Source organism: Canis lupus, chromosome 37, assembly GCF_048164855.1.
Source record: "Canis lupus baileyi chromosome 37, mCanLup2.hap1, whole genome shotgun sequence".
NCBI lineage: Eukaryota > Metazoa > Chordata > Mammalia > Carnivora > Canidae > Canis > Canis lupus.
Genome location: NC_132874.1, coordinates 13786893 through 13813969, shown reverse-complemented (window position 1 = coordinate 13813969; position 27077 = coordinate 13786893). Strand labels below are relative to the sequence as shown.

General features: G+C 50.8%; 1 protein-coding gene and 1 long non-coding RNA gene across 13 annotated transcripts in view; one reads left to right on the top strand and one right to left on the bottom strand.

Annotated features, from left to right (window-relative positions):
* PHACTR1 (phosphatase and actin regulator 1) overlaps window positions 1–25790 on the top strand; it is a 555008-nt gene extending 529218 nt beyond the window's left edge. For all 10 annotated transcript variants that reach the window (XM_072813914.1, XM_072813913.1, XM_072813912.1 and 7 more), the window contains 5 exons: window positions 10662–10717; window positions 15414–15475; window positions 19239–19379; window positions 21479–21555; window positions 22424–25790. In XM_072813914.1, the coding sequence (XP_072670015.1) occupies window positions 10662–10717; window positions 15414–15475; window positions 19239–19379; window positions 21479–21555; window positions 22424–22439 (352 nt within the window). In that variant the 3' untranslated portion in view covers window positions 22440–25790. The remainder of the gene's footprint in view (window positions 1–10661; window positions 10718–15413; window positions 15476–19238; window positions 19380–21478; window positions 21556–22423) is intronic.
* Window positions 683–13352, bottom strand: LOC140626255 (uncharacterized). 3 transcript variants are annotated; one of them, XR_012025448.1, is made up of 3 exons: window positions 12825–13348; window positions 4716–5112; window positions 683–903 (listed from the first exon to the last, which is right to left on the bottom strand). It is a non-coding gene; the product is annotated as an uncharacterized lncRNA (long non-coding RNA). The 3 variants fall into 3 exon arrangements; XR_012025449.1 differs by lacking the exon at window positions 683–903 and adding an exon at window positions 2948–4221 and having other exon boundaries at window positions 12825–13352; XR_012025450.1 differs by lacking the exon at window positions 683–903 and adding an exon at window positions 2948–4217 and having other exon boundaries at window positions 12825–13352.
* Window positions 25791–27077: the final 1287 nt, after the last annotated feature.

The following is a 27077-nucleotide window of genomic DNA, read 5'->3' as shown; positions in this document are numbered from 1 at the left end:
GTCCATCAAAAGCAACATTCTTTAAAGGACTAAGGACAGTAAGTACAGGGATACCTAGGGAAGGCTCAAAATAAGCCTCTCTGGATGCCCACAAATACCTGAAGTTCTTGCTTGAGCTTAAATCAAGTCTTTTGCTGAGATTCAGACAGTTGTGGGCATGTTTGGTGGACATGTCCTGAGCCCACTAGAGGTCAACTTTCTGGTCTCCACTAATGGATTCTGAGCATGAGCATCCATCAGTAGTCAGGTGACCGGGTATTGTCAGGTGGGTTTTCCAGCAGTGAATGCAAGAGTCCTCAGTGAAGGGGCTAAGGCATAAAAGGAGGAGAGTGTCCAATGCCATTTGATCATGGTAATGGCAGGACACATTAAAAAACACATTAAGTGGGGACCTCCAGCAATAGTTGGGATAATTTGTAAAGATTGGAGATGATGGGTTTGTGTGACATGGGGAATATTGTGTGTAAGTCATCTGAATATTTCTCTTGGCTTATTCCTCTTAGAGGACTTAGAAGTTTGAGCTTCTACCTTTAAAGAGAAACGGCACAATACCAATCTTATCAAATGACCATTAGCTGTCACTCTCTTGATGCACCAGATTTGCTGTGTGTGACAGCCAAAGCAGCCATCTCCTTCCCCTCTGGTAGTCCTCAGTGTCTCAGACCTGAATAGCTTCATCAGAAAGGAAGATCTTCACATCCATCTTCCACCAGGAAACAGGGCTCACTAATTACGATAACTTGAGGAGGATTTATTTGCAGCATGACTCATAACAAAGATGTGGGCAGACTTCAGAATCCTTCTCAACACACAGCTCCTGGCAGCTTCTGTCAAACGGCCAGAGTTGACAAATGAGATGAATCTCTTTGGCATTGTGATTCGTGTAGATTACTGTTGCATCTTCTGTAAGAACCGAGAAAGTGATAGACTGCTTATCTGTTATGATAAATAGTTGAAGGCTTAGCCCAATGTCTGGTATGTAACGGATGGACAGACAGAAAGACTCACTCATGCATGGATGGACAGATGGAGGGACAGATGCACAGATGGATAGACAGATAAAATTAAGCTAAAGTTGACCAGGCCTCCTTAATCACTTTAATGTGGTAGATAGAACAGTGGACATTTTTAATTCCCACATTCCTTATCTTTTGACATCACATTGTTTTAGCCTTTGTACTGATTGATTCTTCAGGTAGGGATGGCCTTGTTAAAATGAGTATATTCTTCAGGTAACTTGATTAGCTATCTTAATTTCTACTGTAACAATTCAAATACTCTTTCAAAGTAAAATCTTACTGATTGCTAATACTGGATTTATGCCTAATAATGCTGGTAATACTGAAACTATTCACTATGTAGGCTCTCAGATTTTTTGTTTTTAAAGATTTTTTTTAAGTCACCTCTGCATCCAGTGTGGGGTTCAAAATTAGAGCCCTAAGGTCAGGGATCCCTGGGTGGCTCAGCAGTTTGGCACCTGACATTGGCTCAGGGCGTGATCCTGGAGTCCCAGGGTCGAGTCCCACATCAGGCTCCTTGCATGGAGCCTGCTTCTCCCTCTGCCTGTGTCTCTGCCTCTCTCTCTCTCAAATAAATAAATAAATAAATAAATAAATAAATAAATAAATAGAACCCTGAGGTCAGGAGTCACACGCTCTACCAAGTGAGTCAGCCAAGGCAACTCCAGGCTCTCACTTTTCATACCGCTTTGGTTTTTATTAAATGGGCTTAACGCATAGCAAAACAGCTGGTCCCCTTGTCATTTCCATACTGATTTCAACTCCACATATTTCAGTGTTTTCTCTGGCTTTTACCTCCCAGTACCTGAGCTTGGTCATAGGGCCTCACATTGGGGCCACAGCCTCCAATGGACAAAGCCAAAAACATGTCTTTCTTAAGAGTAACCTGTTTATCTATTTGAAGTCAGAGACTTTTCTTCAAGGTACCCAAAATAAAATGTCATGCCTTCTCCTTCCTTTAAAAGGGATTTTTATCTCTCATCCCCATTCGGGCCTCTCAGCGCTCCTGGGCGGCAGGTAGGCCTAGCTAGTGGTTACAGCCACCTGCCGGACACCAGAACTGGGCACGGAGGTCCAGCAGCGTAACATGCCCAGGCGACCTCCTGGTTAACGGGGGAGGCAGGCCAGGAGTCAGGCTCTGGACTCCAACCCGTTTTCCCCTCTCTGGGCTCTTTCCCATGCTGTAAGCAAGCTATTTGGGAGGAGAATGAGGAGGAGGAAGAAAATTGAAAGCTATTGCCTGGAAAGAGGTGGGTGCATAAATCGATAATTGTAAGACTTGTTCCGCCTGGCAGGGAGGAAGGGTAGCAGGGCACAGGCCTGAAGTATAAAAGCCAAACTGCCGTTCACTCTTCCCAGAGGAACCTCTTCAGGGGCAGAGGCCAGGACTGGGTTCTGGGCTCCACTCCATGGGCTGAAGTGTTACTTGTTAATCGAATCATCAGAGGTCTGCAGAGCCCCTCCTGGGTGCCAGGCCCCGTACTAAGTCTAGGAGCTCAGAGGTAAATAAGACATAATGTGCCTGTGGAGGATTCCCGGTCTAGTTGAGAGGATGGTCACGTCAGTGGGTAGTGCGGGTGTCGTGGGCGAGGCTGAGATCCCGATGAGGGCGCCCAGCAGGGGGAGCTACGAGCTCTGCTGATGGAATCAGAGGCGCCCCTGCCACTTCTCCAGGCCCTGGATGTGCACCCGGTTATCTCAGGATGTGCACCTCGGAACCGGGGGTGAAGGTACGGGGGCCTTCCACTCACACCACTGGACACGGGGGGAGTGAGTGTGAGCTCGGATTTCGTGCAGTGTCACCCCTCTCATCTTAGTTTTGAGATCCAGATTGAGTTCCAGGTGTCAGCAGAGTGGAACGGGCTGGCTGTGGCCTCCGTGCCCTCCCTCTGCCCCCACTCCCTCCCCCCTCTCCTTCCGTGCACCAGAGTTCTAGGCAACCCACTGCCGGCCCATGGCAACTCTCCATGCCACGGAAGGTGGGGAGGCCGAGGCTGGGGAGAAGGCCAGCTCCCCCGAGGCCCCCCGCCTGTCGGGTGGCCGACTCAGGCTGGGCATGGCACACGGGGTGCTGCTTCTGAAGCCACCCCCAGGACAGGGCACCCCTGGGGCTCTTGCTATGCATACAGCCTGCAAGCACCCCAAGCTAAGGGTGCAGAGAAGCTGGGAGAGTGCTGACTCTCGAACCAGGGGACTCGAACGAGCTTCCGGAAGTAGCCGTTCATCAGAGGTGCCACACGGTAGAGAAGGGTCAGGTACGATGAGGGCTCTGGAAAGGCCACGGATTTGGCAGTTCCGTCCTCAGTGACCTTGGCCAGAGCTGATCCCTGATGCTGGAAGAGCAAGGTTTGAGAACCGGTCATTGGCTCACGGTGGCGTGCTCCAGTTAGCAGACTGCAGAGCCCATGGTGAGCCAGTGAGGATGTTCTTCATCCAGAAAGTACTGAAAATTTCATATGTCAGCAGAGCAGGAGAGCCCGTGCAAGAGGCCCTTCCTGCGGGGCCCCTGCAGCCGCCCAGGTCTGTGGTCATGAAGCAACCCTGGTGGGGTGAGGGCGCCGGGTGGCCCCGTGTTGCAGGGCTCGAGCCCCCGGGTCCAGTGGACAAGCCAGGTGATCACAAGAAATAGGTCCAGTAGGACGAGCACCGGCGTACAGGAGACACAGGACTGTTGTCCCACACCGTGGAGGCACCGTCACCAAAAGGTTAGTGACCAGAGGAAGTGATGTTTCAGGCTGATGCTGTGAGTTTGAGGACTATTACCAGTTAGCCCAACAAAGAAGAAGAAAAAGGCATGAAAATCGAGAAGAAACCAGAAAGACACATTATGTCTAAAGGACAGAGTAGGAGTGGGGAGATTCTTGGCAAGCATCCAGATCACAAAGACTCTTATAGGACACTGGGTGTTTGAAGCCACCCCACCCCCCAAAGGTCCCGGGTGGATGTGCATAGTTTTCAAGCAGGGAGGGATGTGGTCAGGTTTCCCCTTAGAAAGGGCATTCCGTGGGGTGGAGGAGGACCCAAGAGGCATGGGCTGCAGCAGCCAGGAGAGATGCTCAGGCCTGCTTTCCTGAGGAGGCTGTGCTGGGCTGGAATGGGGGACGGTTTGGACCTGGTGGTGGATTGGTTGTCGAGGGTAAAGCAGCCCAACGACGATTCCCAGTTTCCTGGGCTTGGACAGCTCAAGGGGATGCAGACCTGTCTGGGTAGAAGGGAAAGATGGATTCAATCATCGAGGACCTCCTGAGTCCGACAGCTTGTAGGAGTATATATTGGAAAAGGAATCTGCAACTCAAAACTAAGACGAGAGGTAGAGATTTTAGAGTCATCGGGATATCAGATATGAACTAAAGTTGTGACTGGGGGTTAGGATCCTCCCAGGGGCTTGTGTGGCATAAGAACTGGTAGGATCCGGGCTGAAGAATGACTAAAAGCACCTATTTTGTTCTCCGTGGTCTCCTAGGACCTGGGGATGTAGCAGTGACCAAGGCCAGACAGAAACGCCCAGCCCACACATAACCGATACATCCTCTGGAAAGATTCCCAAGGAGGGGCTGGAACTCACTGTGTCTCCCTCCCTGGCCCCACCATGCCTGTCTTCACTCATTCCATCTCCCACCCGGGGCAGCAATTGGGAAACCCGTCTCCTTCCCCCTTAGGAGAGAGGACGAGTCCTTCCCATTTTTCTCTTCCCACCTGTCTGGAAGGGCTGTTCCCTCCTCCTGGGGCCGAGATGCAGAAGAGCAAAGGTAACCCTGCTTTGCCTTTTCCTGAGATGCAGATACAGCTTCAGAGATCCAAACTTTAAAATCCGGGCGCTCAGAACAAGCAGCAGTTGCAAACGCTAATGAAATCCGTGACCTTGGCAGTTCTGACGCCAGCAGAAGGCTCATTAGCTCCTTGCGGCAGAACAAATCCTTGTCAGCATCAGGAGTCAGACCTGCAAAGGTTTTGTCACCACGTCTCTGGGGGAGAGAGCCTCCCCTGCTCTGCATATTGTTTTAAGCATCTTGCCACTACATTCTCTCTCGGTCTCCTTTTTCCAAGGCCAAAACCAAAGTGCCATTTGCTTCAGGTTTGTTTTTCATGGTCCCTGCATGAGAAAAGAAGAGCCTCGGTTTGTTTCCTTGTTTCTTGCTGTCACCAGCATAGAGTTGTTCCAACTGATACTACACAAAATCCATGTCTAACTTCTGCAAGAACCTAGACGGCTCCCAGGTGGCGATGGATGGCGCGTGGCATTTAAATAAGAACTCACTGATTTTTCACTGCCAATGCAGGTCATTTAGCAGTGGTCCATGTAAGGAAGAAATCGTTTTGGAGTGACAACAACTTTGCAGCTCAGAGATACCTTATAAACCAGGGCCACATATATAAATAGAAGCTATTTACATAGATCACTTGAGAGCACGTTAAAACTTCCACTTTCCGATCATTCATTTTATAGAAAAGTTTAACTCCCAAGAACGTTTCCCATATACATGGTCATGTCTAAATATAGAGTCGGGAACCACTTTTTAAATGTAATTGTGAGTTTAAATCCGACATAGTTACTTGAACGTACTCTCAAGGCAGGGGTAAGAGATACAATACATTCAGAAAGCACCTCTGTCTTTATTCCTGGAGTTAAGGCAGCTCCTTGGGATTATTCATAAAACTGACCACTATTCATTAATAGAGTAATTGTGCTCTGCTATCCGGCTTTCTAGTAACCAGTATTTCTGTACAAGGTAGATCTGGAAAGGAGCCCAGCAGAAGGCTGCTTTACTTGGACCATGTCAGGCTGCCCTGGGTCCTTCCCTGAAGGACCACTGGCCGCTAGAATTCTGAAGCTAGAGCTTTAGGCCTTCGGTTTATGAATTTGGCTCTGTCCAAAGACCAACCGGTCAAGGACAGGTAATATTTTAAGCTGATATAAGTCATCCTTGTAATAGACTGACTTAACTTGTGTTCTAGTAAGTGAAGGCCATCAGTTGGGAACTCTTCATTAATTCCAATACAAGCATAGACACCTACGTACAACACCTACACACAAGCCATCCTGCTTGCCCTGTCTTGGTAAAGATCCATCCCTCCATTTGAGAAGGAAGGCCTCTGTGTCCCTGGACAACCCCACCCCCCACCCCCAACCTCCTCGGGATTCCGCACCGTCAACCGAGCCTCCTCCCTCCTTACGTAGTGTCTCGACAGGACCACCTCATCTGGATTCTTTCCATTAAACACATCCAGTCTTGTCCCAGTAAAAAGTGTAAACCTCACCAGAGCCCACTTCACCTGCAACTCTCTCGTCCAGCCAGGCTTTGGGAAGAATCATCTCTCCTTGTCCATCTTCCCACCTCTGTTCTCAAGCCCCTTCATCCTGGCTTCCAGTCCCTGCACCCCCTGAAAGAACTCTAGATGAGGTTGCTAACAGCCCACCTGGTCCTGGACCCCATGGGCAGTTTGCCAGGCTCACCTGACTCCTCAGCAGCACTCGGCACCCGTTCGTTGTTGGTTGTGCCCATCTTGCCACCTCGCTTCCAGGATGTGCTATGTTTTCACCTGCCCTCACGGCCTGCCCTCCTCTAGCTCCCGGGAGGGTCATTATGCTCAGTCTGAGTGGTAAATAGTGAGCTTCTGTGAGGTTCCAGCCTCAGTCCTCTTGCCTCCTCAGGCTGTGCTCCATCATACTCCTGGCTTCAGATATTCTCCATATTGCAGACCAGCTCCAGATTTCTTTTGGTTTTATTTAAATTCAATTAATTAACATATAATGTATTATTAGTTTCAGAGGTAGAGGTCAGTGATTCATCAGTTGTATGTGTAACACCCAATGCTCATCACAGCACATGCTGTCCTTAATGCCAGTCACCCAGTTACCTCGTCCCCCCACCCACCTCCCCTCCAGCCACCCTCAGTTTGTTGCCTATGATTAAGAGACTCTTATGGTTTGTCTCCATCTCGATTTCATCTTCTTTTATTTTTCCCTCTCTTCCCCTATGATCCTTTGTTTCATTTCTTTTTTTTTTTTTTAATTTTATTTATTTATTCATGAAAGACAGAGAGAGGCAGAGACACAGGCAGAGGGAGAAGCAGGCTCCCTGCAGGGAGCCCGACGCGGGACTTGATCCCGGGTCTCCAGGATCTCGCCCTGGGCTGAAGGCGGCACCAAACCTCTGAGCACCCAGGCTGCCCTGTTTTGTTCCTTAAATTCCACATGAGTGAGATTATAAACTTGTCTTTCTCTGATTGACTTATTTGCTTAGCATAATATTCTCTAGTTTCATCCACATCATTGCAAATGGTGACATTTCTTTTTTTTTTTTTTTGATGGCTGAGTAGTAGTCCACTGTATATCTATACCACATCTTCTTTATCCTTTCATCTGCTGATGGACATCTGGACTCTTTCAATAGTTTCAGCCCCAGATTTCTCTCAATGGCCTCGACCTCTCCACTGAGGTCTCCACTGAGCCCCGTGCATGCACCTGCCTACCTGACCTCTCCACTTGGATGTTACAAAAGCATTCTGACTCAACAATCCAAACTCAAACTCATGGTTCCCTTCCACCCTTACCATCCTCCAAAATACCCTGCTGCTCTTCCCTCGTTCCCATCTCAGTGAATTGTTTTACCATCCATCCAGTTGTGTAAGCCGTGAAACCTCAGACAGACAGACAGACAGATCTTATGTATCCCTGCTCCTCCCGCCTCTGTCCATCTACACCGCATCTCCACGGTCTGTCTGCTTGGCTTCCTAAGAACGGGCCATGTCAGCTGCCACCGCCTGGCTCAGGTGTCCCCCCTCCCTTACCAGCTGCACAGGAGCCTCCTGTGGCTTCTTCCCAAACCGTCTCTTGTCCTCTCACCGCCAATCCCTTCTCCAGACAACCACCAGGAAATCCATTGTAAATCTGAAATGTTCACTCACCCTTCCCCTCTCTGATTCTAAAATATCAACTCTTTCGTTGCCAAAATCCTGAACACAGCCCCCACGGGCCACACGGCCTGGCACCTGCCTGTTCCCCACCATCCTTCCTCCCCTGGCTGTCCACCTTCCAGCAACGTGGCTCCCTCTGCCCTTCACATCGGGGCACAGTGTCACTTCTGCTGGGGACCCTCTCCTGACCCAATTGGGTCAGAATCCCCGCGCACGTGCCTCCTGTCGGAAGCCTTTTACTACAGATACGTGGCCTACTTACTTCCATGACTACCTGGTGAATGATTGCCTCCCCCGGAGGCAGGACCTTGACCTGCTTGTCCTGACCTGGTGCCCCTAACACAGAACTTGGCACAGAGCTGGCCTCTAACAAATAATTTGTGAAATGAATAAATGGGTTTATTTATTTTTATTATACGTTTTCTTTTTTCTTTTTTTTCTTTCTTTCTTTCTATCCTTATTTCTATCCCTCCCTCCCCAGCTCACTTGCAGTAAAACAGTCCTCATTCAGATGTGGCTAAGTACATAGCATATGTTTCTAAAAACCATGCCTTAGGCAATTAAATTACTATTTATTATTCACAGCGGAGTCCCACACCTTGTCCACGAGAAAGCAGGTTCTGAGCAGAGCGAGAACGAGAACCCAGATCCCCTAACTCCTGAACTGTTTAGTGCTTTGTCATCACGATGCCCCAGTATCATTTCCCTACCCAGTCTCATCTTCAAAGCCAAAATGACTGATCGTCGCCCGTGTCCTTCGGGAGAGCTTTGCTGCGTTTTATAGCCGTGATCGGCCTCAATGTTCTTAGACCTTTTCAAGAGAAATGACACCTCAACAGAGGGCCTCATTTGAAAGCGTGTGTCTTTGACTCCGAGGCCTCCTAGCTAATGCAATTTGTCCTGCTTAGAGCTCAGTCACTTATTGTTTTGTCCCCTCCAAACATGACCCATAAGGAAAAGCAAAAATGAAAAAGCCAGCACAGAGCCAGGCAGTGGGTCCGGGGAGAGAATCGGTGGGGTTCTCAGCACAAGCCAGTGGGGGAACTTTCTGCAGATGCTTCTGGCCATAAGGCTTCTGGGATGCAAGCTTGCATCCGGAGCTTCAATCACTTTGAAACCTACTGACCTAAAGCCCTGGCTTCACCCAGAGCCTGGATTCCACCAAGTGGTCCCATAAAGCCACCTGCACATCCCTCCAGACAAAGCAAGCGTTCTGGGGTAAGATAAATGGAAAGGTGAGACAGGGCCTCCGAGAAGCTCAGTCTGAGTGTGGTCCTCATTCCAGACCAATGACATGGTTTCCTCCCCAGGTCCGCGAGTGCTATTTTCAGAAAGGCTTAGAGATTGTGGAATCCCAATTTAGAGCCTCCAGTATTGCAAATTTCCAAAATATACAGCTGGCCCAGATCAGTGGGAAGCAACGGTGTCTTCATGGGACATTTGGGAGGGAACGTGACTAATGAACATGAAAACGTTCTTATAAACTGAAAAACGCTTCAGATTACAATTTCTAGCCATTTCCAGGGTGCTAAGGAGTTTACAGAGCAGTATCTGACCCCAAATCCTTTCTGTAGCATCAAAGCCTGTGCCCTCCCTACTAGAGCATCTATGGTGATGACATGGGGGGTGGGGGGGTCTCACAGAGTCCAGGGCAATGAGGAGGATGACAGGTGACAAATTGCATTGAATTTAAACTGCTTGCACTTGGTAACTCCACGGACGATGTTTTCACGCCGGGTCTCTCTTGAGATTCCACGGTGTGGACGCCTTGCCAGCCGGAGACGCTGGTGGCCGATGCTGGGATTGGGGGCACAGCCTGTGCTGCCAGGAGAGCACCCACTTCCCACCCACCCCGCCGGGCTCCTTCTCATCTCACACACACCTCCTCCGGGGGGTGAAGCAGGCTGCTCAACTTTGGGGGGGTCTTGAGATAACTGCCCAGAGCTTCAAAAAATGCAGGCGTCTCCGTGAATACTGCGGTGCACGGTTTGTGTTGCTCATTCCTAGAACTTTTTGCACCACCGCGTGCCCGGCCCACCGGCCACCGACTTCTATCCGGACGCGGGGGCCGCTGCTGGCTGTCCCCGCCCGCCACTGTTGCATCCTGGCAAGTTCACGGCCCTGCTGTGATGCTGCACTCGGTAGGGCTCAGTTACGGTGCCGGTGCCGGCAGCAGGAGTGGCAACAGGAGTGTCGCTGCTGTTCCCGTCCCTTCCCTGGGATGGGCGGAGACCAGAAGAAGAGCACCTATTGTTCTTCGCAGACAAGACACACTGTCTTGCATCCCCCCGGGGCCATGACCCTCTTGGTGCTCTAACTGGCTCTGCACAAACATGGCAAGAAGCGAGCTCTAGCCTGGGGGGAGGGGGTGGAGGGAGGGCAGAGGCCACGGTCCCCGAGTTAGGAGGCCACAGGAAAGAAAGGGATCTCTGTGAAGGGGAGAGTCCCGGTGGCCCCAGGCGGTGGGGGAGCAGGGCTGCGGAGGGCGGGGGCAGGGGAAGGGGCAGGGTCAGCTCCCGGACGCGCCGCCCGGTGCCTTTCCTGGGGTTGAAATTGAGGAACTGAGCCGGCGGCGTGGTGAAGGCCCGCAGCCCGGGGCCCAGGATGGGACAGCGATTGGAGCCACTCTCCTCCCTGCCTCATGTATCTACGCGGGCCGCCGAGACTAATGACCCAGGGAGGATACGATATGGTCCAAAAACTTTTCCTGGATTTTTTCCGTAGGCGGCTGAGCCAGAGGCCGACAGCAGAGGAACTGGAGCAGAGGAACATTCTAAAACGTAAGTGACTCAGCCCCTGGCCATCGCGGACGCCGAGCGGTGGCTTCGGTTCTTGCTCGGGGTGGCGGCCGCGAGGTTGCTCCCCTGTGCCCCGGGTGGCAAGGACCGCCAGGCGCTCTGATGCTTGCTGCCCCCCCCCCACCCAGCCTCCTGAGTTAGGGCATCCGGGTGGCCTCCCCGGCAGAGGAGGCGGGTGCGCGTGCCCTGGCTCGTGGGACGCTCGCAGACCGCAGAACCACCTGCCCTTTCGTGGGCTGGAAAGTCGGAGAAGCTGCAACATTAGATGATTTGGAGCAGAATCAGGGGCCCCTTCAAACCAAAACTGACCTAAAAGCCACAAGTACTGTGGCTAAAATAAGGTAGACAGCCATGGGAAACTGAGGCGGCTGGCTGCTGTTGATAACCCCCCCTCCTTCCTTTGAAAATTAAATGTAAAGTCTAGGGGCGCCCGGGTGGCTCAGTCGGTTAAGCGTCTGCCTTTGGCTCAGGTCATGATCTCGGGGTCCTGGGATCAAGCCCCGTGACGGGCTCCCTGCTCAGCAGAGTCTGCTTCTCCCTCTGCCCCTGCCTCTCCTGCTGGTGCTTGCTCGCGCTTGCTCACAAATAAATAAAATCCTTTAAAATATTTTTAAAAATTAAAAAATGTGAAGTCTAGGAAAGCATTTCCAAGTGAGAATGCTTCAGGTCCACCTCTCAGGACTCGTACAACTGGCCCTTGGTAGGCCGGCCAAGTGCTCCCGCCCCAGAGAGGCTGGCCGTCGCTCTGGCTGTGGCCGCAGAACATGAACGAGCCCCTTGTTTGGCTCAGGACGCAGTCCCTGGGATGGAGAGAGGGAATCCACTGAGTGCCAACCAACAGGAAACTAAAACGTCTCAGGGACACCGGGATTCCTCCATATGGTGGGAGGTATTAATTAAAACGACAAAATCTCTCTGCCCACGTCTGCCCCCTCATTATCACTACTCTCACCAGCACTGTCCTCAAGATGCTCTCAACAAACACTATTTTTAGTTTAATTCATGACCCTTTCTCCCTACACACACGTGCACTTCTAGTTTCTTCCTAGCAAAGAGAAATACATGCTACGGAGACTTTCCTAGGAATGCCGCGCCGTGTGCACGCATGTGTGCATGCGCACACACACACACACACACACACACACGCACATCCAACCACGTGAAACCTCAGTTTGAGTGGCTGGATATTTCCACTTAGACCAAACTAAAACGCTCTTGATCTTGCTTTTCTACTCCTCTCCACTGTGGTCTTGGGAGTTGGTCAGCTTTGAACGGTTTGCTGAGGGTGAGCTGTTGAATTTCACCTTGGGGAGGTTTTGGGGTGGGGGGTGGCCCTCTGTCCACCTCCTGTCCCCCTGCTCCAGGCCGGCTGCTGCCTCCCCAGCTTTCAGGACTGGCCTTCCTCAGTGTCGGCTGCACCTCACCTAATTCCCAGTTCTCTAGGAATGTGTGTATATGTATTTTTTCTAACCAAGAGGTGCCCTTAGAAGTTTCGAAGCTTAATATACTGTAAAATGAATGAGACCTTTTTTCTGATGATTTCCATGGTCAGGGAAGTGTTTGGCCTGTGTGGTGTCTCCCTTTCTGCCCCCATCTCTGCTACGTGATCCATCATAAGCTTTCCATGGTTGCAGAGGAAGAAAGACAGGTGTCTATTTATTCCTGAAGTGGGAAACCGGGTAAACATGCTTCCTTTCCCACCCACATACACCTCACCCACCTAACCCAGATCTGTTGTCTTCTGGAGGAATCTCAGTACAGTTTGCCTACCCGGCCAGGCTGTTTGGTGGCCTCCAACCTACTCCCAGACAAAGAGGCTACAATTCTCTGGGGGGACTGTTTGGATTTCAGAAAATAGTGCTTCTCTCAGCAGGGGCTCAGGTTTTAGAAAGAGGAGGTCTGAAGCCCCCAGCTCCCTGGGAGAGTACAGGGAGACCACGGGTCCCTCACGCTGGGCTTTTATCTCCAAAGATACTCAGATCTCAGAGGCGTCCAGTGAGCCCACGCGGCTTAGATTCAGGCGACCCACGCAGCCATCTAGACATCGTTCCCAGGGTCCCCTCCTGTTCTGATCCCTCTCCCTCCTTACCGTGTTGGAATAGCCAGGTTAGAGAACTGCCTGACCAACTTCAGACAGGCTGATCATATCAGTCCCAAAACTTTTCAGAAATGAACTTCTACTTCCTATTAACTCTTCACTTTTCCCCTGTGTTCTGGACCTTTGTTTTCCTAATATTTGGGTTTGTTATTGTTCTTGTTTTTGTAATCTGTTCTGATTCTTAAACAAGAAATGTTTCATGGTCTGAGAGAACACCCTCAAACCAGTTCTTCTGAATCTCATTTTCTGAGCTTGAGGTCATTTGAGGAAGCACATGTGTGAGGGGGCTGAGCCCTGGGGCCTGAGGTCTGCGGCCCACCTCAGCCCCACCCTGCCGACCCCCGGAGGGCAGCACTGGCTTTGTCCGGCAGCCAATGAGACACTGTGCACATTTGAGCACATAATGAGTGCACTCTGATGGTGGCAGCAGACAATGACATCACGGGCCTTTCCTAGCCTCTCTTCCCAGTCATCTAATGGGGTTGTCTTGGTACCCTCAGCCCAAGAATTCATGGCCCTGGGTTTGTAAATGGCTTTGAACTAAGGTATAGATTGCACAGGTGGTAGCTGGCGGCCCCGCCCCCTCCCGGGGGGACCTAAGAAACACACACACACACACACACACACACACACACAGGAGATGGCTTCATGCTCTGTGGTGGCTCTCAGGGAGGCTTGTAGGATAAGGAGGCCCCAGCCAGAGCCTGGGGCCAGGAAGCAGGAATGAAGAGGAGGGACCGGCCCCAAGCAGAAGATGACAAGGAGAAGAGGCCCCTTATTCTAGCAAGAAAAAAAGAGCTGGGCTGTTTGTCTAATGAGTTAGGTAGCCGTGTAGTGTTGTCGCGTGTGACCAGCCCCTTAACTCCCCCGGGCTTTCACATCATCATTTACAAGCTACGGAGTGCTAGGCTAGGCCGTCTCTTGGTCTCTTGGGCCCTCATGGACCTACTATCCCATGAGCCTATACATTTTAACCAAGGGCCCTGGAGCCACCCCCTGGGGTCCTCACTATCCAGACTCGAAGTCTTGCATCCTTGGGCCACCTGCGAGTGCACTTGTCTGCAATCTCCCTTCTTCTTTCTGCCTCCCAATTTTATCTCTGATAGATTGATTCATACTAAGATGTCAATGGCTGACTAGTTTCATGAGTTTTTATCCAAGACAAACTTGCATTTTTAAAGGGAACTCTGGGAGGGAGATTAGATCTTTAAAGGAAGATCTTTTAGGAAGGAGCTCTCCTGGAGGTGGGGGGGGCGGGGGCAGGGGTGAGGAGGTTGGGGCCCTGTGGGGCATGTTGCAGTGGGGTCTTCTGGTCACCTTGGCCCACTGCAGGATGTGGGCATCCCTGGTGCCCCTTACAAGATCCTGAAACTGGCCCCGCACTCCAGGCACTCACAGAGGCCAAATTGTGCCCCTGGCGGTGTCGCTCAGGGCCTGAGGAAGTGGCCACCCACAGCGTGAGTCGCCTCTGGTTGTGGTGGCTGCTGCCAGGGCATGCAAGGAGAAGCTGGGTAGGACCCCACTCCTGGGCACAGCGGCTTCCCTTTTTTAGAGACCCGTTCTATCCTGAGATGACTGAATTGCAAGTGTGCGCTGATAAGAGGAGTCGAGTTATTGAAACCTAATTTAACGACAGTGATTTCCAAATGAGAGAGAACAAGTGCCAAGTGCCCGGGGTGTTCTAGATTCCGTGGGTGAGAAGCAGAGACCCTCTTTGATGTGGTCTGATGGGCAATGCCAGGCTTCTACCCATGCCTCCAACCCCAAGCCCGGGAGGAAGATCACCCGCTTTGCTCACTAGGAGAAATCAGCCACATTCCCTGCCCTCCAAATCTCTGCTCCATCCCCAGACCCTCTAACCTACGGCTCTTTAAACATCTGATGAGTAAGTCAGCCCACCTATTAAGCTGGGAACGCTTAGACTCCAAAGTCCTCTCTCCTGAGACACTCCCTAAAAAGTCTAAATGCAGGCAATTGTGTCCCACACTCTGGCCTCCCACCTGTTCTGTGGACTTCTTGGAAGAGTCAAAGAATTAATGGAATCAGGGCTTACGAAAGGTGAGCGTTTTGAAGTTCCTCGTGCAGCGCACGCTGGCATTTGGCGGCAGCCGGGCCGCCTCCTGTTTCGGCGGAGTGGCAGGTGCCCCCGCAGGCCACCTTCTGTCCGGTCCTCACCGAGCGAGCGCCAGACCCGAGGCCACGTGCCCGCGAGCCCCCGTCGGGCGCTGGGGGGCCCACGGCAGAGTGGAGCGGGCCCCCGGGTCTCGTCCAGAGCAGGGAGCCTGGCCTCTCTCCCCAGATGCCCCGGCCCCACTGACAGCGGTTGTAGGACCTTGCAGGGCCCTTGCAGGACCCACCCCCCTTGCCTTGCACCCACTTCTCAGCCCACCTGTCTGCCTGGGGACTCGACCGCCCCCCTCCACGTGGCCCAGGAAAGGGAGTGAGGAGGCCCGCCAGCCAGCGCACCCTCCGTGGAGACAAGGGGCGGTTGGGAGAGCACCCCGAGTGGATGGTCGCAGGATTCGCCTGCGTGGGACTCGGTTTCCCAAAATCAGGGGCATTCTTCGATGTTTCTTGCAGCTCGGAATGAACAGGAAGAACAAGAGGAGAAAAGAGAGATCAAGAGGAGGCTAACCCGCAAGGTGAGCGGCTTTGCCCTGGGGCTGGGGGGGGAGAGCGCGGGGCCCACGGGACCGGTCAGGCGCTCCCACCGTCCTGCTCCTTGGCCCCGAGAGCGAGCGGCTCTCTGGACCCCACACGGCCTCTCCCGGGGACAGTGGGCAGCTCCGTCTCATGCCCCTCAGTCCTTTCGGCGGGTCACATCGTGCTGCTTGATTTTTTTTGTGACACGCCCCCCTCCCCCACCCAAAGCAACTTAATGTCAGGTGCATCATATGTCAGTTAACCGCGAATATTTTGTTTTTTAAAAATTCACCAAATTCGCTAAAAGTTCACCTCACTGAACACTGGAAATGCATTCTCAGAATCAGCAATGCAAATATAATGCACTTATGTGCTGTGACCCCGGGAGAGGAAATCTCCCTTGCCCCCCGCCCCCCATACTATTCCTTACCTATTCACTGAGAACTCATTGACTTCATTAGGCCAAGTCCAGCGCGAATTACTGAATTAGGAAAATGCCGAAAGTACTGAACAATTTACTGAAGGTGTTGGAAAAGCAGATAAAATCTTATAAAGCCAGAATTTTTATGTATGTTTAACCCCTAAAATAGACGGGTTGGCCACGCAAAGTAGACCCAAATGGATCCAATTCTGTATGAGTGGCCTAATAACAGACTCTTATTTGAAGCTATTCTTGGATGGCGTTGACACATTTAATTAATTGATAGCACACAAAAAACAATACTACATTCTGTGTTTTTAATCAGCCTCCTACAGTGACCGTCTTGAGAGAAAGATACTCAAATCTTAGAGACAGTTAAGAGACCCATTAAAATTAATTTTTAAAGGTTTATTAATGGGTTTTTCTCCCTAGAAATATTATATGAAGGAAGAAATTCAGAGATCCTAAAACATGCCCTACAACTATTAGGGTGATGATTTGTGTTTCTTGGCACTTACTCTCACTTGGAACATCCCATACATCTGGTGACAAACCCAGTGCCCCCCCAGTTATAAGGAGTAGGACAAACAAGTGCGTGAAAGGCCAGATGATGGTGGCATCCCCCTGGACTGGCTCCTCTTCCTCCCCATTAGCTCTCCTTCCTTCCCCCCAAGAAAACTGCCTGATAATTTTTGCATCTGCCCTCCCTGGGGCTGGCATGGAGGATGAAAAATAATGACTTTAAGGAAAGGGAGAGTGCTTTTAAGGGAGAGGCTGGAAGGAGCTTTTCCATCTGGTTTTGCCGACAGAGATGTGAGCCTGCCGGTAGGTCGGGACTTCATATGGCCTCCTGGCCCTGGGCGGGTCCTTTCCCTCTGGAGCCTTGAGTACAGCAAGACCAGATGCCAGTGGTTGTGGCTGCATTTCAGTTATCTGCAGTCAGAGGTTTTCCATCTAATTTTAATGTACTAGTGAGAACAGTGGAACCCAGGAGCTGATGCAGATAGCAACAGACCAGTCTTATTCTTCAGCCAAGCTGAGACTAACTTAAAAATTATATGCTCCGTCTTTTAGGTAGGAAATGCTGGCCTCCGCTTTTCAAAAAAAAAAAAAAAAATGCTAGCTAGCTAAATGGATGGATGGGAAGAATGAAAGAGAGACAGAAAGATGGAGGCGAGGAGGGGACATGCACTTGGGTCAAGTTGTATTGATAGTGGGAATCGGGTCTTAAGTAGCTTACTCTTCAGTATTTGGTTGCAAATGATATTTCTGCTGTAGGTTAAAATGCAATGCTACCGACCCCTGCTCCCTACCCCTGCTGCTGGCCCACCATCCCCAGAAACCTTACTTTGGCCACAAAAATTATGTCTTCACCCTCTAAGGAGGGAGCCCAGGTTTATGTACCCCGAGGAGCCAGGAGCACAAGCCCAAGCTCCCAGGGGAGAGTCCGGAGTGGTTGGTTGGTTGGTTGGTTGGTTGGTTGGTTGGTTGGTTGGCTCCACAGCCCCCGAGACTCGCCCAGTGGAAGAAGTTGGTGCCTTCACTCCCTCCCTCCCTCAGCACACTTGGGTGCAATGCCTTGTTGATTTGCAGAGATGGTGCCTAACGTCTCCATGGAATTCAGGCATGAAAAATAGTCACTGACCTTTAGATCTAACATTTAGTTTCCTGTTCACTCCAGATTTCTGCTGTTAAGTCTATTCGTAAAATATCCAGATCATGATTTCCAGAAATAAAAACTAGAAATTCCATGTTTAACCTTTCTCTGGTCATGGTGTATTTAGAAATTAACACCATTTGTCCAACACCCCATGGTAAATCTTGCTAGTCCTAAGAAATACCAAAGGATTTCGGGTGGGAGGGGTATGGAAACAGCATATGTCTGTATGTATTTTAATGATAGTACAAAAGCTCCCTGAACTCACATTTTAGAGAATGCATTTTCGATTCAGGACGGACCCATAAAGCCTGGGACACCTATGGTTTCCTGGGACAGGCCAGCACTGCTGCCAGAAGGTCCTGTCCTAGGAAAGCTAGGGCCGTCTCAGCACAGACTGGAATCACTTAAACTCAGGGAGCCACACGTTGTCCAGGCGAGTAGGCTGGTGCCACAGCCCCTGAGGCCTCTGGTCCCCAGATCTCCCCACCACCGGCCAGGAGGGAGCGGCACGCTGCTCTGGCCCTATCTGGAACCTCACCATGCCCAGCTCCATTCTGTCCAATACCAGCCTGGCAGTCATCGAACCCTGCTTGGGGTTAGATCTAACCATCTAATCACTGTCGGCCAGCCGGCAGCAAGCTGGAGCGCTCTGGCACCAGCTGGGGGTACAGGGCAGCTGCAGGAGACAGGGTCAAAAAGCCAGGGTGGTTTGGATTCACTTGTGGGTGTTTGTTTCATGCACCTTTGCGGTGAAGATTGTATCTGACTGCGTTTTCTATTAATAGAAGTAAATACAGTCTAGGGCTTAGAGGAAAAGTTGCTTTTAAATAACATGAATAGACGGTCTCCTAAAGAAAGAGCGACAGTGTTGCTCCAGGAGAAAAACCGAGTGGCAGGAAATGATAACAGAAACATCACTCTTGTGCCATTTAAGTAAAAGGCAGGGTGTTGGTGACTAGGACCCAGAGGGGGCTCCGTCCCTGTGAATTCTCCTCCTCCTCCTCCTCACACCCCTTCCCACAGACCCATCCCGTAGGCCTGTCCTCCCGCTTCCCTGGCAGAAACCAAGCCCAGCTCTACATTTGTGGACTGGCTTTTCTTTGGAACTCCCTGACCGGCAGGGTCTCCTCTGACCTCCTAACCATCCCTGCATACCCTGACTTTGCATATTGTTTGCATATACACCTTTTTTGCATCTAAGACACACACACACACACACACACACACACACACACTTAAAATGATTTACACACCCATCCTGCAGAGCACACTCAATTTGACACATGGATGTGGACTTACAAAACCAAAATGAGACAGAAGCACAATGGAAGGTGCCTGTCACCCACGGGGAGAAGTAGCACAGGTGTGGGAAAATCCACACCCACGCAGACAGAGGAGCTGCGTGCAAGGGGACACTGCAGTGTCATGAAGAGCCGCAGGCTGTCTATCCGGAGAAACCTGTAGATAGCTCCAGGGGCAATGAAGCTCTGTCCGGAGTCCTGGCAAAAGCCCAGGTCCAGGAGTCAGAAGCCCTAGGTATCCCCCGCCCCCAGGGCCCTGCCCCCTCACTCTGTGTGTCGCATGTTGGTGCCTCTCACCTCGTCCGCCCGTAAATTCACAGACTGACCCGGCAGCCTCAACTCCTCCGGCTGACGGGGTCCGTCTCTCTCCTCCCCTGCAGCTCAGCCAAAGACCCACAGTGGAAGAACTTAGAGAAAGAAAGATCCTCATCCGTTTCAGCGACTATGTGGAGGTGGCTGATGCTCAGGACTATGACCGCAGGGCCGATAAGCCGTGGACCCGCCTCACCGCTGCTGACAAAGTAAGCAGAGGGCCCGGGGTGGGGTGGGGGTGGGGGGAGTCCTCATGCCTCAGTTGGCCCCTATGTCACAGACAGCTGCGAAGCTGAGGTCACGGTGTCAGTAATGGGGGTGCCGCAGGGCTGCGGGGCCTGCCTGCCGAGCCAAGGGCGCTGTGTCCCCAAACCTCACCCCTGGGCTCCAGATACTCTGCAGGGAGGTCACTGAATTAACTCTTCACAGCTGCAGAGAAGGCGCGAGACAGTCATAGATATGCTACATGACAGCGGGAGGACAGGCAGTGTGGAGGCTGTGCCCAGAGGAACAGAATAGCCCCTGTATGGGCACGCAACTGCTCACGGGCGCCAGGCTCCACACCTATTGTGGACCTTTGGTGAGCAGGACACTGTCCTCGGAGCAGGGTTCAAAAAACCACAAAGAGACAAACTCACTCTGTAAATTATTATAACCCGATGGTAGAAACGGGACACAGATCACAGAGACCGCGAAACCTGCCTCGCTACACTAAACACTCATCCATTTGAAAAACAAATAATCTGAAGTTGAGTTTGTTTTATAGGAAATGCAGGGAGGCAAAAGATTCATCATTCTTGGGGCACTGGGGTGCCTCAGTTGGTTAGGTGTCTGACTCTTGATCTCAGCTCAGGTCTTGATCTCGGGGTCATGGGTTCAAGCCCTCCCTCTACTTAGAGAGAGAGACCTCATTCTTACTTGTCCACTGGACCATGTATCAAAATGAACCTCTGCTTTGTAATCCTTTGTGACTCTAGTCCGGTCACCATGAGGGACTAACAAAAAAGTCTAAATTAATGACTATGTCCCATGTGCAAGTTAACAGTGGGAGGAGTCTGGGGTACACTGGGGGCCTTCTCTTAAAGAGTCCTGCCCATGAATTCCCAGGGCCAGTGTTGTTCTTATATGAACCACAGGGCGAGGTCATCTACAGCTCAGTCTCCGGCCTGACCAAGTGCAGGCAGTGTGAACGCAGGGAAGCTGTTGCACTCGAGAAGGAACGATGGGGCCAGAGGCAGACAGACTTTCCAGAGGTGCTTCCCACATGCTGGGTCCACCCCACAGGTCCTAACGAACGGAAACCGCTGCCCCCTCTTAAACACAGCACTCCCCTCTTCCCTGTGCAGGCATCTGTGGGGTTGACCCGGGGAACGGCAGCACCATCCACCACACATACACACGGTTGTGTCACATACACAGGAACGCAGGAAGGGGCCCTGGCCCTTGTTGCCTTTTGTTCCTGCTCTGATGACAGGGTGCTGGCTTACCAAGGATGAGGGATCAGCAAAAGTGGAGGGAAAGCACAGCATGTCTCCACACACACACGTGCTGAAACTGTGAGCAGCAGGGAACTCTCTAGTTCCTCACAGGCTGTTGTGGCAGAGGAACAGGAAGCGGTGGCTCAGGCTGATAAACAGGCACAGAGGCCGTGTGTGCCGCCTCTCTTGAGGGGGAGCCACACTGATCCTACCTGAGGAATTTCAGCCCCCAAGGAAGAAGTGAGGTTTCCTCCAATGCCAAACCTCCTATCCCGTCCATCCTCACCAGTCCTTGCGGTGTGATTGCCTGACTCTCCTCTTGGCCACCGCACATCTGTGGACAGTGCTGGGAGGAGGCGGCCATCCACACATGGCACAGCCACCTTAGAGTCAATGGAGCTGTCAACAAGTGGGGGCTTTATACATCACAGGATGGCGCAATCACCCACCCCTTCTAGAAGGATCCATCGTGAGGCATCACCCTGCCCATGGTGAGCTCAGATCATTTCCCCAGGGAAGATGAGAGGTTGACATTTAAAGCCCCAAGGAGTGTGCGGCAGATCTGTGTGGGCTGTGGCTGCCTAGACAGCAGTGCTCCATAGAGACAGGAAGACAACACTTGGGGCAACATGCCATGTACCACCATTTACAATTTACATTTAGCGGGAGGGGGATCCTTAGTAGGTTCTGGGTGATTTTTTTTCCCCTCCCCATGAGAGAATTCATGTTACGTACTTTGTCGAACGGCTTTGTCGAAGAACACAGAAAATAGAGGTGAACTCCTTTCCATCTGCCTCTTCTGCATGTTCACGGGATTCTCTCTATTCCAGGCTGCCATTCGAAAGGAGCTCAATGAATTTAAAAGCACTGAAATGGAAGTTCATGAATTGAGTAGACATTTAACAAGGTTAGTGTACCAAGCAGTTCTTTTCCCTTCCCCCTCCCCAAAACTGTAATATTTGCTTCCAGACGAAACTATCCCATCTGCTTCTGGATCACAGGTTGGGTGGCAGGTGTGGCGCAAAAGAAGGTAAGAGGTCAGTGTGAAGTTCCCCTACGGTTACCGAAGCTCAGGGAAGGAGCATTACAGCCCAGGCTAAATGGGACCTTCTGGAAGCCTAGTTTTTAAATTATCCAAACTAAAGATCTGATTAAAGATCTGATAAGTGCTGAGCCACCAATGATGCCAGAGTGGGTTTCTATGGAGACAAGCTGAGAAGTCAAGACCAGTGACAGTTTACAAGCTCGGCCCAAGCCAAACCTGGGCAGAAATACCAAATCCACACGGGACTTCCAAGGTGGAGGTTCCCTCCTATGATTCCAGACTGAAGCATAGAGAGATTTAAGGGGCTGATATAAAGTCACATGGCTAGTTAGCAACAGAGACATCGACTTAATTCTTAGGACCTGTACTCACTGGTGAACGTCTTAGAGAAACAGGACGTACCAATTCTATAGTGCGTGGACTCGGAGACACAGGCCAGGTGCTATACCTGGCTGCTGAGTCCAAGCTGAGAGCATGGGCTGAGGGCCAGCAGGGCCCTCCGGTTTGACCCCCAGGAGCTCCACATTAGACCATCCCAAAATCAAAGGTGAATCCCATGGGGCTCAAGGACCTGAGAAGTTCTGTAGAGATGTGCCTTTTCGTGGAGGTTAAACCAGATTCACCTTGGCACTTGTCAGCAGTGGGGAATCTGATGATGGGAAGCTTGGATGGGGGGAGTCTGGCACCTTTGGCAGCCCCTTGGTCTTGATTTAATTATTTGTTTTTCTAGGTTTCACCGACCTTAACAGTCCAATTCCTCTTGAGTGCTATGCTGTCTTCAAAACATAAATTTATAAGAACCATAAGTGCTGGTATTTATTCACTTCCCCATTATGATGTAAATCTTCTGAACTGCCTTTTTTAAAAAGAAGAAGAAGAAAAATAAAAGGAAACATGATCAGGATTCTCTTTGCGAAAACGCGATGGTCACCGCTCCATGATCAGAGCTGCTGGCACCACCGCTGATACGGAGGGCACCGGCAGACCGGACTGAAGGCTTCCCAGCGCTCGGAGCGGGCCCGGTCCTCTCCAGCCAGGCCCGGCAGGCCAACCTCATTTAGGCTCATTTAGGCCCCAGCCAAGCTTTTCTCCTAAAGTGTGTGTCACCGGGGTCCAAAGAAAGCCGAAAAAGTGCGTTTGGCCTGGATATGACTGTGCAAAGCAAGTGGTCTTGTAGGCCTTCTAGACTCGGCCAGACACACTGGCTCCAGGCGCGGCATTGGGCTCGGGGGCCTCTTAGGAGGAGGATGCTGAAAGGGAGCACTGTCCTCAGTTGCCCCTGTCCTTCCTCTCCCTCTAGCCATCATCCATACGGTGAATGAAAGGGAAGGTGCTTTTCTGGGGGCATCTGTGGTTGACCTTTGGTCCCAAGAACGTGTGCTCCTGGCATGAGTACCTGTCGTGTCCCCGCAGACTGAGCTGAGCTGCCTTCCAGGGAGCTCTGGTTTAGAAGGGAAAGCTGTCATCTGCTCAGTTCAAATTAATTGACCCGTCTGTGTCCAAAAAGCCAAATGTCACGGGTGATCTTACGCGCACAGCCACGGCTGTGGTACTTCTGTGGTATTCGTGCATCCGAGTGTAAGGACCCTGTTGAGGACAGAAAGGCTGGGGTAAGAAACTGCTTGGCTGACGTTCTTCATTTTCTCCGCGCACCCCGGGGTGAGTGACTGTGTGGAATGGAAGTTAACAAACAGCCTCTGAGTATAGGACCAATGCATGCAAGCCAGAAACCAGTCCTGAAAGGCTGGCTGTCCAGTCACTGAGGGACTGGTACTCCAGAACCACTTGATGGCCTTCTAGTCTCCTTTCTTTGCACTGAAGAGTATCCGTGGAGGAGCTTCAGGGTTTGGCATATGCCAGAATCGTGCAAACACCAGCCACGCCTGCTCATGCTGTACCTTCCTGCTCCTATCCGGAGAGAATCCTTCCTCTCCCTCATGGTGCTGGTAAGACTGATTGGAGATGTCTCTCCCACTGTCCCATTCACTTGGGACCACAGGAAGGCAGTGCTCTTCTGACAGAGGGACAACAGGGATAAGGATGTGCAGTGAGAGGAAGGACAGCCCCCAAGCCCTAACAACTCTCTTGAGGCCCATTGCAGCTTCTTCTGTTTTCCTTCCTAACAGACCTCATAGGGCCCTCAGGCACACAGCTCTGCCTGGCTTTCTGTTATGGTCTCACCGTTACCACCACTTCTCTGGGTAATGGCTCGCTCCCCTCCACACGTGCCCAAGAGTCAGAGAGATGCCAGATTGGCCGTCACAAAAAGGAGTTAAGCGGCTCCCACCCCAAAACGTGTGGAAAGCGTTACTCTGGGGAGGCACACCCATCAGTGAGGCCATTTAATTTTCGGCAGGCGTTAACAGCTCCTCTGGCCAGCATTAATCCAGGACCTGGGCATATTTTGGGGGGAGCTCAGGGCAGTTCTTTAGGCAGTGCCCACTAGCCGTTGCAAAGCTGTCGTGCGCTTTTCTCCTGCCATCTGGAGTGAGCACGCCACTGCCCAGCCCAAGGAGGGCCGCCATCACTAGATCCTTTTTTTTTTCTTTGAATGTTGAATCTGAATAGTTAACTGTCGTGGGAAGGTATATTGTTCAGGGAAAACGTGGTCGGGATTTCAGTGTGGCTGTGTAAACACAGTCTTCCCGAAAGGCTTACTGACGTTTGAATGTGCAAATGGTATGACGAAAGATGTAGGGCTCTTTCGTTTGACTTCTTTACGGCAGGCACGTGTTCCAGGCAGAGGTGCCTGCCTTGCCAGGATTTGAGTCGGAGCTTCCTGTGACTCCCAGCTGTCTTCGTGTGGCTCACAGGGCCCTGGCACGGTGGTCGGGCCTTCCCTGGGCCCAGGAGCGAGTCCTATGGGAACTCATTCCATTGCCTGGACTCCTCCTCTGAAGGCCAATGGCTTCTCTGCTGGCTTCGGTTCTGGGGCCTCTGAAGCCCTGGGAACATGACGCCCAATTCAGTTTCCCTGCAGCCAGCCAGCAGCCCAGGTATCCTGCCCAAAGTGCAGTCCACTTTGAGCATGGAAGATATGGAACACAATTTCCACTTCCATTCCTGCAGAGCACCCTTTTTGAAAAGTCAGTTGCAGGAATTAGGGGTGAACCTTCCACACCCCAGAAATCTCACTTACCATCCAAGTGGGCTATTTCAAGCCCACTTTAGGGGGCTCAGCAATCTCAGTGGACCACAGGATGGGGCCTCTGTCTCTTTCCTTCCGTGAACTCTTGAGGTCTTTAGAGAAATCTATCCACATTTCTTTATTGCCATATTGTTAGGACAACTGGAAGAAGTTACAAATAAAAAAAAAAAAAAGTGAGATGGGCTAGGTGGTTTTAAAATGCATCCATTTTCTGAAAAAGCTGCAGTTCTCAAAGGTCTTGTACGTATACATTCCCAGTTGAGCCTTTTGTCATTTGGATTAGCGTGAGAGGAACAATGTGAAATTTCGCAAATCAAAAGGTTTCCCTCCCAAAATCAGACATTGCCCCAACTTCCCCACCACCATCTGTGACAGAAAGGACTGCCATTGGCCTACTTGCTCTTTCAAAATTGCTATCTATTCCTCTCCAAAGGCCCTCAAAGCCCTGTAAAACTTTTAAAACTTTAGCCTTTATGTCAAATTAGAGAAACCAAACAATGTGATGGTAGATGTGATAAAAACCTGAGTTTATTTTTTCTCCCGCTTATGAACGTGTATTTATATTTGCCGAATGAATATCGTGGTGTGTGCTTCGGTGAATGGGATTTCAGGCTCTCCCCGTGCACAGCCAGTGGGTGAAGGTCACCTTAGATGACTTTTTCTTCCCATCTGTCTGTTAATCCCCAAACCAGTTGCTTTTTCCAGTTGCTTCCCGGGTGTCTGTACATAGTTTGTCTGTGTATAGGAGCGCTCTCCTGTGTTCTAATTTAACAGATGATGGCTGTATGAGGAAGACAATGTAAATAGAATACAAATTAAACTGGATCTCTATGGCCTAGGTTTTGTACATACAGAAACTGCATGGTATTTAAATTATTGTTTGTCTCTGATGATGTATGCAGTTTCTTTAAAAACAAACCAAAAAAAAAAAAAAAGTCTAAAAAAATTTCCTCGACTCCTGTGTGTTTTATCAACCACTGAAAACACTTTCAAGACTGGGTTTGGGAGGAAGGCAGGTCTGTTCATCAGCAAACAGAGTTATGGAGATGGAAAACCACTTCGTGTATCAGGTATTATTGGGGGGAAGGATGGCTGTACATAAATTAGCTTTCTAGGACTAAGATGTAGCACCCAACTGTCTGTTCTTTAATAATCTAGGAATAACGAATATAAGTTAACTTGTTAAATCCCTCAGAGCATCTCTGTAATATGTGATATCAGATAGCTTTGTATAGCAGCAATGCCTTGGGGAGCCAGTGGGGTGTCACTGCCCCAAAGCAAAAGTCCCAAACTACTTTGCTTTTGAGTACTTACCTCTGTCTCCAGGAGAAGTCTTGAGTATTTGCCCTGTAAAGCTAAGAGCTTTATCACTTATCTTTCTGGTTCTAACTTGTCTCTTGGAAGGTTCTGGAGGGAAGGAAGAGGGACCTCAGTGCTTTCTGGCTACATTTTAGGTGGGTAAGGTTACTAGATATCATATGCTCAGTCTGCCAGATGCCAACTCAGTAAGTCTAGGTGGTCCTGAGATTTCTGCATTTCTAGCTAGCTCTCAGGACACACTGATGTTGGAATCCAGGAATCATGCTTCTGAGTAGCAAGGTGTGGAACAAAGGGAGCTGCTCTTCCTTCTCCTGGGAATGTCCAGCCTCAGAAGGTTGGACTGACCATATGCTCTACTTACTTCTTTGCTAAGCAACAGCTGCAAAGCCGCCATTGGATGTTAGCCTTCTGCATCACTGCACCAGCTCTCACCTATACTAGCCGCAGGGCTCCTGGCGCAGGAGTGGCAGCAGCAGAGAGGGCTGGCATTTACAGAAAGGGTTTCAGGTTTCAGACTGAAAGCTTTGCCCCCATTCTGCCCTCTGCTCCCCTCCAGAGCTCTCTGACTTTGATACACCTAATTGGCAGAACAGGACTACAGTTATCCCAGGGAGTGAAAGACCTATAAAGAAAAGCTTTGGTAACACCCCCAACAGGCTCTGCCCTGCAAGAGGGAAGGAAACTGACCACCATCTTGAGGGAGCCCTTTCTGAAGTAAACAAAGGTTGTGGCTACACATTCCCGATAGATAGAGGTGGCCAGTACACCCATCAGATCTGTTTCGTCATCCTAGGACAGACAAGTGGTGGCTGTGTCACAACCCGTAACTGGGCAATTTGGCTGAGTCACTTCTCAGGGCTTCACCTTTCTCATCTCACCAATGAGAACACAGATATCCTGTGCTATCCTTTAGGGC